General features: G+C 41.0%; 1 protein-coding gene across 2 annotated transcripts in view; it reads right to left on the minus strand.

Moving 5' to 3' along the window:
- The window catches only part of CCNYL1 (cyclin Y like 1), a 371242-nt gene that overhangs the window by 176249 nt on the left and 179524 nt on the right, over positions 1-15469 (minus strand). For both annotated transcript variants that reach the window (XM_069225961.1, XM_069225962.1), the window contains one exon: positions 12530-12649. In XM_069225961.1, the coding sequence (XP_069082062.1) occupies positions 12530-12649 (120 nt within the window). The remainder of the gene's footprint in view (positions 1-12529; positions 12650-15469) is intronic.

Below are 15469 nucleotides of genomic sequence, written 5' to 3' on the forward strand. Positions count from 1 at the left end.
TTCCAGACTTAATCGTCTCCTTGTCCTATTTAATTTTCTAAGGTCTCATTGATTTTTGGGCCGAATAGATCTTTCCTATCAAAAGGGGAGTTAACAATGTATTGCTGAACATCAGGCTTAAAGCCAGAGATACGCAGCAATGCATGTCTACAAAGGAGTACATCCTATGGACATGCTGGAAATTAGTTTCCCTTCTGCAACTAATTCCTGTCCCTTTTTCCTGTGCTCATCGGGGACATGCTGGAGGAGTTCCTCCATCTCGTCCCAGTGAGCACGAGCACAGAGAGCTAGTAACCCATGGGATAGACCTTGAGCCACTGAGTAGCAGACTGCATAGCAACCCGTTTGACTGCAGAGTCAATGAGCTTACTTTCTTTTTCAGGACACAGGGTGTTGCCTGATGCTTGTGAATTAGCACACTTTTTATCACTAGTTACCACTAGTGAGACAGACGGTACTTCTCCCCTTATGTATACAAGGTGGGAGGGTGAGGTTTTGTACTTTTTAAATCGACCCTGGGGGTTATAACACATGTCTGGACAGGGTAAAGATATCCTGTGTGGCGAAGCACACCTTTGAGCATGGGCAGGTATTATGTGCCTTTGTGTGGATGAAAGCATTTCAAAACGCTGGAGGCAAGGATCTGTGCACGTTAATTACCTTGATAAAAAAGGCTCTGACCATGAAAATAGAAACTCATAGGCTACCTGCTTTTCCAAGCAGGAAGAAAATCAGAGCTCATCTGGATGCAGCAAAGATTCCAACACTCAAGCAGTAAGTCCCGTCAAGGAAGGGATTGCAGGAGAAGCTTCAAACACCTTAGCAGCAAACGATGTCTCTCTTACTAAAAGGGAAAAGAAACGGCAAAGTAAAGCTCGGAAGAACAGTATCTGGAAGTCATTCACGAAGTCTATTGGTACGTAGGGCAAAGACCCCAAGGGAAAGATGTGGGATATTTGGATGATAGCGACATACACCTCATGCAGCAGACGACAACGCAAAAGGATAACCAGGATAACCCAACTCACTTCGTTTCTGCATGCAGAAGTCAACCATCCCAGCAAAACCAGGCACTTCAGGACATAAGGCCTTTGCACAGCAGCCGGGTGGAACTCCAACTCAGCGGGAGGTCGCGGCAAGCAACCCCCGTCAGAGGATCCCAACATCTGCCAGATCATTGTCCAACGGAACTGAATGGACAACACTGGGAGGGAAGCCTTCAATTATTGAGATAACAACCAAACATCTGCAGTAATCGATCATTGCCAGGCCTCACAACATCTCCCACAGGCAAACACCATGCTGGATATCGGCAAGAAACAACATATAAGAAATGATATTAATCTTAAAGTGCCAACACCAATAAGCTCGCCAGGAGGTCATACCTTACAACAAACAGTCGCTTTGAGTGACAACAAACTCCTCTTCATCCTCAAGTACAATTCAGAACGGGCTTTTGACATCTTAAATAGAGGAACAATTATTAAATTTATAAATGAAATTCGGCCCCTAGCACATACCACCATGACTGAGATGCTGGCAGTGGAGTTTGTTCCTCATCCGAATAACAGGGTCAAAGAGGCAACACTTACATCCTGGACCTCCCCAGCTACCGCCGCCCAAATCCTGGCACACCAGGACATTTTCAGTTCATGGGGCATCATGCTAAAAAGACATGAACAGTGTTAATATCCTAGCTCCCGGGAAACGAGAGTGGGGGGGCCTCAGTGTTAAAAGGAGCGGTTGGAGTGGTGGCGACTCCAAGCAGACGAGTAAATGTAACTATAGTAAGGAATCAAAGTTTGCTTTATCAGGAGAGAAGCCAGCAGGCCTCCGATTTGGAAACAGGTAGAGCGACAACCTATATTGGTCCACAGTAGCAACTGGTCCTGATGAAAGATCGAGACGGGATACTGCTGTAGAGGACAACCTCTACATATGCTCTTGGAACTGCCATGGTCTGAAACAAACGGCAACAGACGCGGAGGCGTTGAAGTTCCTACAACAATTTGATCTCATCATGCTTCAGGAAACTTGGTGTACGGAACTAATACAAATCTCAGGCTATGTCGGCCAGCATGTTCCTGTAGTTAAGGTTAAAAAAAATTGGGCATCCCAAAGGTGGCCTTTCTACACTATGTTCAACCAAAACTAATTGGGCCATCAAACAAATTGACTTTGGAATTGACTGGCTGCTGCAATTAAGCTGGATCCCCATGAGCTATACGGCGCTAAAACATTGCTGCTATTAACCAATGTACACATTCACCCGAACAAGGATCAAACCAGAGAAAACATGGAAACACTTAAGCATCCTAAAAATATTGCAGAGGCAGTACAAGGAGGCCATTCATATTGTGTCAAGTGACTTTAATGTAGACTTGAGTAAAGGCTATAAAAAACAGGGACAAAAATACCATGGTATGCACTTGGACAATAGGTTTGAAAATCTTGGCTTCCGTAGCTTGACAACCCACTTAGGGGGAGACTCCTCTACCAGAGTAACTTCTCAATTGGATCAATAAAATCAACAATTGACTTCACATTAATAAATGAAGCAGCACTGCCACTTAGTTACTGAGTAAAATATTTATGTACGGCCTGAGAGTGATCACTTTCCACAAGCTATCCAGTTAAGACAGGAATGGAAGCGACTACCAACCGCAAACATCCTCATCACTGCCCCGACGCCCTATAATACAAAAAAGTTAGAATGGCAGGAGCACAGTATTGAGAAAGTGATGAGTTCAGGAACATGGGTAAAGGCTTGGAAGCACCTATGCGACTCATTACTGAACAATTTTCCTAATAATATCCTGTTCTCAAGCTCTGAATTTGCTGCAAAACAAACAACAACAAAAAAATCTCAAAAGGTGTTATCGAGGAACATCCATTGTACAACAGATCCTTGCGTAAATTAAAAAATCAAGTCTCACGTGAGACAAAAAAAGTGGCAAAGTAGGAACAAGGCTTCTTAAATTGAGATCACAATATAAAAGACTCCTGGATGAAAAAAAGGCAGTACTGTGAGGATCTTTAATCAAAGCTCGCTCCAGATGTCTAATAATCAGAAGAACAACAAAACGTTCTGGCAACTGGTGAATGGGCAGACACATGGTAAAAATCAACACTCAAATGCATGCATTGATGCTGCCACTTGGGAAGCCCATGTCTCAGCACTGTATTCGTCCTCAGACCAAAAGGCGAAGGGAGAGGACCCTCTGTCTGCAAGTCGTTGCACTTCAAGTTCGACTGACTTTGGTTTTAGAGTAAAGTTGAAACAGATGCTTCCCAGCCCGATTCTGATCAAGACAACGCTCTCGCAAATATAGACATTGAGCAGCTAATAGGCATTATAATGAACCTAAAAACAGAAGGAGGTGTAGGACAGGGCAGCCTCACCAACGCCCTTTTTAAAGGTGATGCAGCATACTGGGCTTATTACTTGGTGCTCTTTTTTAACGATCTCCACGGTACAAAGCTGCTTCCAGAAGCCTGGAAAGGCAACATCTTTCATCCAATTTATAAGACCGGCAATTCTGCCTCCATGCAAAATTACAGGCTGATAGCCTTGATTGATGACAAAGCTAAGCTTTATGTAACCTGTCTGATGCAACAACTATCAGTTTGGATACATGAGAAACATCTGCCACAAAGCCAGACTGGCTTCACAGTAGGCATGGGAACTTCACCCAATTTGACTGCATTGGCTTTGCTAGGCATAAGAAACACAGACTATTCGCCTGTTTTATGGATCTTAAGTCGGCTTTTGATCGTGTCCCAAGAACTCGCTTATGGGAAAAATTTAAAAGTTCAGAACGCAATGATGGAACTATATTCAGTTACTTGGGCGCGAATCAAAATTGGGAAAGTTAGCCAGGTTACCAAAAGGATTCAAACTTTTAACGGTCTAAAGCAAGGATGTGTTTTAGCCTGTATGCTTTTTAATTTATATCTAGCTGACCTGGCCAACACTAATTCGCCTGTAAACAATCACCTGCTCATTTTGGCACAGGAAGCAACTGCATGGTTACAGTACGCAGACGGCATAGTATTACTTAGTCAAACTCCAACTGGTCTGCAGCACAGCATCGACGCACTTACTGGATGTATAGTTAAACAAGGTCTGGAACTGAACTTGAATAAAACTAAAGTGGTCAGATTGGTGGACTCGAAATGTAAATGTTTTGCATGGTTCATTAAAGGAACCCAGGTGGAGGTCGTTCCTGCATATAAATACATGGGTTTCATAGTGGACAAACACCTGACCTTTAAACCACAGCTTGTTGCTGCTTAAGCAAAGGCTCAACCCTTGACCTATGGATTTAAGATATTAAAAAAAAAAAAAGTTGCCTGTCATACAACCATCTGCTCTCTAATGTCAGCACGGCTAATACCAACTGTTACATATGGGGTTGAATCAATGTTGGGCAAAGAAATAGCAGTCTTAAATTAAATTCAAACAAAGGCCTATAAAACAGTGTTCCAGCTTCCAAAATCTGCTTCACCAGCCCAAGTACGCCTAGAATTTGAATTTAAAAACCTATAAATTTCAGAGCAAAAATGCGAGCAGCCGAGACAGGAACTATAAGCAATCTAACCTGGTATGAAATTGAGATGCAATAGCGCAGCAATGATAAAGACTCATGGGGAAACCATCTAAATAACTTTATAAAGGAACTGGAGCTGCAAAACACTTGGGGCATGAGCTTGGGCAAAGCAGAGTTTAACCGCATGGTAAACGCTGCAACTTGGTTACTGTCGCTTACAACAGACAAGAACATGCTTGCCAAAAGACGACACGTCTGGACCATACTGTCATCATATAAAATACTCAGAGCACAGGAATATTTGTCAGTTTTTTCACGCAATCGTTGAAACATTAATTTATGCTTCTGCGCTTTGGGATGATTGAAACTAAAGACATGGCCCCTCCTTGGAAGCAGAAGTTTAGGACTCAATCTTGTCGCCTCTGTGGGTACAAACAAGAGTCACTTGTTCACATTTTTGTGCATGACCGGTGCAGGCTGAACCAAGGAATAGAAACTTGAAATAAATCTTTATGGCCCTGGATATGCGCTCATGTAGGCCAGCCATCATTAGCTGGTTAAGTGGCTCCTCAATTCCTCTTGCCTGTTGGGGGACTAAGTTTATGGTGCAGACTTTAAAAAAAACTATCAAATATTACTGAAAAGGTAGCGCTAAGTCAGGATGGATTGGGGTGCTGCTGTTTCAAATTCCCCGCGTGTATGCTGATGGATAGACATTCGTCCTATCATAGGAAACCGAGCGGGTGGAGACATATCAAAGTCTGGTTGTAGGGTTAGCATCTACCTTGTAGTGTATTTAAGTATTTTAAATTTTAGAATGAGGAATAAGGATACTATGTCCCCTGCAAATGTTGATATTGTTGGCACTTTAGGATTGCTAATTAGATTGTGTGGTTATTTTATATACATGGTTACAAACAAGGTCTTGTCTCAAGACCCCGCTTTGGACTATTCTTAAGAAATGTTTTAAGCATTATGACTACTAGGTGGGGTCAATCCACTGGGATAGTGCTCAATCTAAAGGCACATCTATTAACAATACCAGAGGCTGTTTTTAATGTTTTTTGTAATTGTATGTTTTCAATTATTGACTAGAGAGCTTGTGTGCATTTATTACCACAACAATGTGATGTGTTGAAATTGTTTTTGGTTTTAATTAACTATGTAAATACAATTTAGTACTACTTACTACTATTGCGTTTCAAACAAGAAAAACAAGAAATCCTCTTCTAGAGATTTCTTTTGTAATTGTACCCCATGAAAATTAGTGGTCCTCACTATAAGCTCCTGATAAGTGGTCGAGTCATCAAGGGTAAAGGTCGTGCTGGGTACAGGTCTGGATCTGGATCACCAGGAGGGTCTACGTCATAGGAGTCCCAGGGGGCATGGTCTTGGGGCATATGAAAAGAATCATCTGCAGGGTCAGGTAGCCAGTGTCATCTAGAAGCGAGCTTTGATGGGAAAGTCCAGTTGCTCTATATTAGAATGTGGCAAATGAGGCATCTCTGGTATACGTGGTGGAGACGGCTCTGGTAATGGTGGTGAAGGCAGATTTGCCAACAAAGGTCTGTTGGCCTTGTCTGATGTTTTCGTTTTAGTTGGAATAGGTATATGTAACATCTCCTGGAAAGAGAGTTGCCTCTTGGTGTCTGAGAAGGTAGTGTTTTTCCCAATATCCTTCCAGATTTTGGTAGGATCTGGATCTGTTTCAAGTCTAGTCTTTACTGTAGTTTGTGGAGAATGGGCTCCAAAGCTCTCTGCAGTATTTTTTTGAACCAATTTAGAAATTTTAGTTGCAGAGACAAAGTCAATGACGCTGAAGAATATGCAAAACCCAAGGGGATGGAGGCTGAGGAGGTTGTAAGCACCAAAGCTTTCGGCTTCGAGTGATGTTTAGGCACCAAGACAGAGGACAGGGCATCTGAACTGGAATCTCTGGACCGACCATGGCCTAGAGGCAGTGGTGATTCGAGCGCCTCTTGTTGTGGAGGGGTAAGTCATTTGGTGGATTTGACTTGGGGTTGAGGGGCAGGGGGGTAAAACTGAAGGCACAAGTCTGGATCGATGCCCTATTGATGACAACGTCAAACTCTGGGTCTGATTGTGAGGTAGCCTTGATAGAAAAAGCCTCTTCAGCCACCGAAGCCTCCGGTAGATGCTCGTATCTGACATCCTGGTGTTCAAAGAGATCGGGAATGTTGTTGACCTATCTGCGCTACATTTCCTGTCGGTGTGCTAGACGATCACGCAGTCTCACACTCAGCCTCTCTGTGTTCAGAGGAGAGACAAAGACACTCTCCGTGTTTAGAGGAGAAACAAAGACACAGGAGAGACCTAGTGGGAGTCCATCCCTGGGTTTTTTGCATGGCAACACAGGCAAAAGCAAAGCAAAACACAAAAGCTGTGGGATAGCGTAACTGGATGGACGGCATGCAGAACCAATCAAACATTCACCCCCAGTCACAGATCTGGGTTTAATCCATCCATTATTTTGCTCATCATGCCACCCCAGTTTGAAGCCAGCCATATGCAAATCAGTCTTGACCCTGTTCCCCATGGGAACAGTCCAGCCCGAACTGCCAGGACAGGTTCTCCCTGGACCGGAAACAAGCATCCTGGGACCGGTTTCGGGGGTTCACCCCTCATCAGCCAGTCTAGCTTGAATCCAGTGGCACAGTGAGCCCGGGACCCACGTCTGGGCATACCCGGCGCACTTAGGGTGGCAAAAGCAAAGCAAAACACAAACGCTGTGGGATAGCGTAACTGGATGGACGGAATGCAGAACCAATCAAACATTCACCCCCAGTCACAGATCTGGGTTTAATCCATCCATTATTTTGCTCACCAAGCCACCCCAGTTTGAACCCAGCCATATGCAAATCAGTCTTGACCCTGTTCCCCAGAGGAACAGTCCAGCCCGAACTGCCAGGACAGGTTCTCCCTGGACCGGAAACAAGCATCCTGGGACCGGTTTCGGGGTTTCACCCCTCATCAGCCAGGCTAGCTTGAATACAGTGGCACAGTGAGCCCGGGACCCACGTCTGGGCATATCCGGCGCACTTAGGGTGGCAAAAGCAAAGCAAAACACAAACGCTGTGGGATAGCGTAACACAGGCAAAAGCGTAATGAAGTATGCGCCATCACCGGGAGGGCATTGTTTGGTCTCAAATAATGTACTACATTTCACTATGTTTTTTTAGATAGGTGTGGGGTTTTTCTTGTGTTGTGTTTTAATTTTATTACTATTTGAAGTGCTGCATAAATACTTTACACTTTGCCTCTCAGTTAAGCCAGACTGCTTTTGTGCCAAGCTACCAGAGGGTTGGGCACAGGTTAATTTAGGGTTTGTGGTGTTGGATCCTGACCAGAACTGTGGTTGCTGTTTGAGTAGGGTTTCACACCACCCCCTCCCTTAACCATTAACCTGCTTCCCTACAGCACATATTTAACATAAGAGGATCAAAGCTACAAGCATTGCTGCGCTTGGAGTTTGGTATTAATGTTATGGACGAAAGGTAACTAAAATGGCTTCATATTGCATTCTTCAACTTGCCAATATTCTATCATAAATCGTGTGGAAATGTTGAAACATAAAATCTCACAAAAAAAGATAAGTCCAAACCTTTTGGTTATCTTGCAGCTATTGTAGAAAAAAATGGGTTAAAACTAGGTTTGGGAGGAATCCCAGTTTTTTGCAATTATATGAATATGTGGTCCGCTGATATCAAACAAACCTTTCACACAAAGGTATTAAAAGCATTAAAAAAGGGCATTAAAATTCACGCGATATCAGGGGGAATCTGGTTCAAGCAGAAAATGTCGTTTGGCAAGATTGTTTTCTAAAATTAGTTTCCTGGGGACTAAAAGTTACACCAGATAAAATAAAGCACAATTTCTTAATTTTTGAGAATTTCATGCAACATCTAATTGGCAAATTTTTAAAGTGTCTCAATCAATCAAAAATTCACATAAGCCTAGTTTAAAATATTTGGGACAATGAAACAAAGTTTAAGCATTTACAACTTTACATGGGATGCCTGTATGTTAGCACAATGCTTGGTTGAGACTTATTTAAGATACAAGGTGCAATGTTGCATAGTTACATCCGGTGTTATTCAAGTGTTCTGGCGTTTTCTGTAATTCTCCTCATCCTGCCGTTTCCTCTGGTAGGCCTAAAATGTGTATCTGCCTGTGTCCTGTCCTATTGCTGCTCCATACTCTGTATGTGCTCTTCGAGTGTGAATATTTCAAGCTCTATTTTTGTTCTACTGGTCTCGGATCTCACTGTATCACTGTGTGGGCTACTAAAAGGCCTGTTCTACTGGTTACCAAATCCTGTGCCTTCTTCAGATGTATTGTGGCTTTTCATGTTATCAATTAGGATAGCTTGATTGTTTGGGGGATAGAATACCTGCTTGACAGGAATGAGAATCAGAACAGTTTATGGGGCTTAGTGTTCAAGACTGCTTCAAACATTTTATGCATCAGTCTAACTGACAAAAGGTCATGTAATTTACTTGAGGAATTTAAGACCTAAAAAGATAAAAACACTGCAGATTCAATTCGATTTTGTCAGCTTGCCTTGATGAATCAACTGCGCATGATTGGCACACTTTATGGAATTGAATACCAGGAGATTAAAAGAAACTAGGCTAATAAGACATTTATGGCTGCTTTCAGCGGAATCCCAGCAAGAGTAACTAACTCATAGTTGTTTGTTTTGATGCACTGCAGACTTTAATACCATTTTTAATTTGTTGTATATGTATTGTGTTGTATATGCTAAATTATATTTGACTAATTTGTTAATTTAATGGAGGTATAAGTATATACAACATATTTTATTAAAGATTCTGTGGGGATAAGTAACTTCCAATATGGTGTAACCAACATGCAATAAAATGAGAAAAATCATGTTTACAGCATGTAGTGCTATGACTATTATCTTTATGTGTGTGAGTACTTTCTCTCAACTATGGTGTCGTACAGTGGGGCAAAAACCTTACACAAAGGCATCAAGCCAATAGTTCAGCAGAACCCCTTGAGACCGTTCCTATGGGTATTTCAAGGATTTGAAGCCACAATTTTTACGTTCTGTAGTTAAACTATCTACGTGAAAAAAGCCAGAATCTTGGAATATTCTATCGATCTCCTATGATTACCAAGGGACCATATCTGGCAATGGTGTCCCTTCCCCTACCCTCATAGGATTACATTGCGCATTGATTTAGTACAGACTGGTTCAACCACGTCAATGTTTGAGATGACCCAATTTTTAAAAATAAAACTTCTAACTCTAATGTGGTCATGGGTAGTGAACTGGGGAGTCAACTGCCCATTCAAACTATTAGTCAAGAATTTGCTGTAATGGTCATCTTCAAGACAGGATCTGAGAAACATACTTTGAGCACCAAGATATATATGTCCATGAGCATGGTGTGTCTAGACTGGCTTTGTTATAGACAAGAAGTCTGCCAGCTACCCAGTAGTCTAGGATCATCAAACAGTGAGCAATTACACTGCGTAATAAAATATATAAGGACATGTTCTTTGTTAAAACTGTCATGAATATGCTGACAGTCATAAAAGGTGCAGTCTGGTAAAGAGGACTGCTCTCCTGGAATGTCAGAATTATTTTGGAATTGGGAGAGAGAACTCTAGTCATCTCTAGGCCTACCACCACAAATGTTTGCTATTTTCTGAGAGTGATAGGATTTCATTTCTTTATAGAAATTATGACACATTAGTAAAACAGTAGTTGCATGTCTCATCAGTAGCTTCTGTCATTATTGAAAAGATTATCAGTTTGTTAACTAATCAGGTATGCTTCTAGATAACCAGAATCATTCAGGTGTGCTTCTAGCATAAATGTGGCAGTTAACTGCATAAATGTTTAAACATTTTCTAAACTACGGAATCAGTTCTGATACTGAACAGTAAGAACTGGGAAAGTGGTATTGTTCTGTATAAAACAAAATGTACTTTGGATGCATGAGGATGTAGAAACATGAATATTTCCGGTCACTTGTGGAAAGGAAATCTTCCAGCAGCAGGATAACGTTTTGCAACATTGACATATTGAAATTGCTAGCTCTGAACTAAAGGCCAGTGGTCCATTATTAATCTCAGGCTGTTCTCCTTCAGAACCAGAAAATACATTTGGCAATACTCATTTTCCCCCTTACACTTGGGCAAATGCATCCCCTGAGTGAAAAAAGGAAAGTTACTCCTTTTTGTTTGGTCTCATCTAAAAGATCTGACTTATTATCCAATGTCCATGCAGTTGAGAATCCTGGTCCACAGGCTGAAGGATAACTGCATTGCTAACTTTCGAGGAGTCAGACGTTTCTTTGAGAGAATCATGCCTACTCAGACAGAGGATCTGTTGAAGCACCACAAAGGATATGAGGTTCTGTTCTGTGTTCATGTTTTTTAATACCTCATCCACCATTTGACACAGCAATAAAAATGTACTATATTTCTAGTCGGACACTAGACAGCCTTAATAGAGAATGTCAGTGGTTAACTGACTGCTGGCAGCATCCGCTGCCTCTGATGTATTTATCATATTCAGCCCCTCTACTTTTAAGACTGCATTAGCCTTTGTTCTGTGTTCTTCAGGTAGGAATTAGGAGCATGGGCTCAAAGTCCTCCACTGCTTATAGGCAGAAGTTTCCAACTAAGCTCTATCATTGCCAATATGATAAGATGGATGCCCTAGCTTCCACAACTGTTATTGCCTATATGCATAGATAGATGCCCTAGCTTCCACGACTTTGCTAACTGTAGCAAAACACTAATTCCTTATCTAGCGATGTGCAGCACGTAGATCTGTGCTAACAAATGTTGTGCACAAAACACCGTATTAGTTAAACTGCAGTGGTTATATGCAGCAACTACACTCATGTGTGATCTATTCCATTTATTCTATTCTTGCTTCTTCCTAAATACTTTCTAGTTAGCTGCATGGACTGCTTTGAACAGACAGACATACTGTCAATGCTCTGCTAAACTGGCATTCGTACACATCATTCATATGGAAGGTTCAATCATGCTTTTGTGGGAGAAGATGGTGAACTCCCTAGTGGCAGCTACGGTCTGCATTATTTTAGACAAATTCCAGTGCAGTACTCAAGATTGACAAGTGGTTACCTGAGCTGATGAGACATGCTTCATAGCTGTAAGACATATACAGGATCCAGGACAAATTGCAGATATTTGACCATATTTGGGGACCGTTCCTAGACGTTTAGTATTATCTGCTTTGTGTGTTTCTGAAGTTAATTACAGTATAACTGTTGTATGTTCTTCCTTTAGGAAATCATCCCCTTTATTTCCTACTACCCCAGACTGACACCTTTAGCTTTTCAAACATTCAGTAGGCAGACCTACATTTTGTAGATGTACTCTCACTCACTAGCATGTACCAGAGAACCCCAATCTTGACCTCACTGAAGATAGACTACTGGAAGGTGCTATTGCAGCCAGTACTGACAGCCCTAACCCATGATAGTTTGGACCACATATTTGTCTTCCTTCATGTACAATAATCTCTAGAATCAGTCAGAGGCTTTTCTCTACAATTCTCTATGCCATCTTTGTCATCCACCTCATACCTTCATATTTCTTCCACGCATATATAAACACTCACAGGTTGGATCTACTAGTCATTAGACTCCTTGTCTTCTTACATGAAGCTCTGGAAAACTCCCTTGCTTAATATACCTCTGTTGGCTTACATTGTGGTTTTTAAGACAGCTGTAGAAGTGTGTGTGTGCTTGTATCCCATTACTTCAATTCTCCCTTCACTTGAAAATTACAAATAAAGTAATGTACAAAAAAACAGAAAAATAAATTGATAACCACCAAAAGAAAAATAATTTTTTAGTACACATTTATCACAGAACACATTTTCAGTCCAGTGTTGGTGATTACATAATATCAAACAATGAAATCAATTCATACTCTGTTCTGCTTACCAATGTTACTATTGCGCACTCTGCGGTCAGCTGTGCTGCACTAAACAGTGTACGTACAAAACGGTAGATGTGCTTGTGGTCGGGGTCATTTTTGAAGTAGTCCTCAGGAACACCTTCTCGCTGAAGAAAAAAAACGAACTGAATTTAGTTAAATTAAATGAACATAAAATGATTAATAATTCATTCTGCTCTTTATTTTTATTTGTGCAAATAATAAAGAAAAGAGAATAGGGCGCCAAATTTGTATTAAAGAGATGATCTGGAAGTTTTCATTTGTGATAATTGCGCAGGACACTTTGTAGCATTTACTATTCACAACCAATCTTTTCTTGGATTTAGCACCATTAAAAAGTCATTTAACCATAAACATTACAAGTGAGACTAACAATTGAGCAAGCATGTTTCAGAAACCCATCACTACAATCTGAGTTTTAGCAACCTAGTGGTGCTGAAATAAATGACAGATGATAGGTGAAGTTTTTTATTTTCACAACAGACATTAACCAGCATACTGAGCCAGCAATTTGTTTAGAATGGAGTAACATGTAGCCTTACCAGGCAAACCTATGCATGGGCATATAATTTCCTTATGGGATTTTTTATTCAGTCGGGACAGTGGAGACTAACCCGCTATGACAAGGGAGCATCCAATGATGGAGGACACAGAACTGTTTTTCCCAATAAACTCTGAAGCAGGGTCCAGAGTTATTAGTCTAAGCTATTGACAAATTGGCACATTTTCTCTTCTAAAAGAGATACATTATACTCAGTAAAATTAGGATTGTCTTGCATCTGCAGAAAGGAGCCAGGCTATTTGTTTTTAAGAGGAATCTGGAATGACTCAAGTAGAGGCTGAGTGTTTATGTGTACAGTGAACTCCATTATACAACTAAATGGTAAGACAACTATTTTAGTATGAGGATCAAGGACACGAAAGCTGGTTTACAAATACACACCAAAAAGTATTATTCTGGATATCGTGTCAGACAAGTCCTTACTAACTTGTAACTGCTGCAACAGAAGTTAGTTTCCATTGGATGGCCAATTGCAGTTAAGAATACAACACACCATTGATGAAGACTACCGATTTTCTTGATGTAAAGGGCAGCCGGCTTATATGGCTTCTTCCCAGGAATTCTTCATATTATGATTATTTGTCTAGTAACAAAAAAAAGCACAAGGTTTGGGCCTTTACATTTTGTAAGGCACCACCAACTTCTGATTATTCACGAAAGAGGTGATCGTCTCTAACCTGTGAAAACTATAAACAGTTCAGATTATTATTCAATTAAAAGAAAGATGAAGGTTGACAGTTTGCACTTTACAAATCCACAAATAAATGGCTGGCTATGTAGGAATTCCTTAGCACAACAGACTCTATGGTTCATTATTTTGCCATCTAATGCCTTAGAAGGTTCTGAATGTGGTCTATTTCAGGTAGTTGGAAACTGCTCCATAGAATAAAAACATCACCAAAGAGGGCTATGATGATAAACAACTTTCCAACATAAACCCACAGCATCACACCAGGCCCCTCAGAAAGGACCTTATGTGTGGCGTTTAATCCAGGCTCGAGAGAACAAGGACTGGCTGAGCTCAATCAGTAACTGGTAAGTACAGGCGTGAACATCCACCCTCAAGTGGTGACTGAAGGTGCATTCCCTGGCAACTAATGAATACAGCAGCAAACAATCACAGGCTGCTGGTGAGAACAGGTGTGCTGTCCATCTACATGCAAAATTGTGTTAAATATTATTACAAATTGGTGCACAAAGAAATAAAGACTTTTCATGGAAGACAATTTCCATCCTGTAAGAAAAAGCTGAGAAAATTGATGGAGATGTTGGAGTTCAATGCAACTGCTCACTCCATATTAATCCATATTTGTAAATCTGCATTGTTCAGCACATGGTCTATGGCTGTCACATATTTTTCAATTATTAGATCACTAAGTCTTTTTCTGTCTGTATTGCTCCATGGAAAGGCTGATTGGGGAGAACAGATTTCCCCAGCTGTCCTAGCAACAGTGCTTTGTGCTTGCTAAACTAAGACTGAGAAATAAGAAGGTTGAGTGATCCGTCGTGCATCCTCTCAAATCAAATGTCTCACAAAAAAAGTGTATGACATTCTGGATGGATTAACATGTCTAAAGCCGCAAGACTAGGCTGTTTTTAGGTACAAGGGTGATCCCTTTTTCAGGATTCACGCTTCATCACTGGGTAGTGCAATACCCTCGCAGACCACTTTCAGGAGCTCTATTATTGTACATTTGTGGATTGCAAGGACCCAACAGATTGACCCCTGGTAAACAATTAAGAGAGTTAGTAGATTAGATGGAGCCAAGTGAATTAAAACGGTCTATAGAAAACCAATCTTCCGTTTTGCTGAACGGTAGCAGAATCCATGACCATATTATAAGAGATTGACCAGATTCACTGAGCAAACATTCAGAGTCTCAACAAAATGGATGTCGTATTTCGTGCTTAAAATATTCCCATAAAGTCATCAGCATTCATCAGGACCAGAAACACTCCCTAACCTAAATAGAGATGGACTAGAGTTGTGGTGATAAATTAGGAGCAGGTTCTAATATGCACCAATGTGTACATCAAAAATATGTGAATTAAATCACATCTGAACTTACACATCTCAATAATTAGATTAGACCTAAAAATGACAGACAAAAGCTAGTCAGTTATGTATGATGAAAATATTTATCACAAATAGTTCCTTTTAATGTTTTACAAAAATCATACAATGTGACGGTGGGTATGACCCACTCTGCAAGCTTAGTGCCCATGTACACTGCATAACAACATCCTCCCAAGAAAAATGTGCTCCCAGTGTTGAAACGTACAGGTATTCATACACACAACTTGTAATGACACATAAGAGCATAGAAGAGCATTAACAAGTTGGTCAAGGCCCCATGTGGTACGG

This window comes from Pleurodeles waltl, chromosome 3_1 (assembly GCF_031143425.1).
Source record: "Pleurodeles waltl isolate 20211129_DDA chromosome 3_1, aPleWal1.hap1.20221129, whole genome shotgun sequence".
Lineage (NCBI taxonomy): Eukaryota > Metazoa > Chordata > Amphibia > Caudata > Salamandridae > Pleurodeles > Pleurodeles waltl.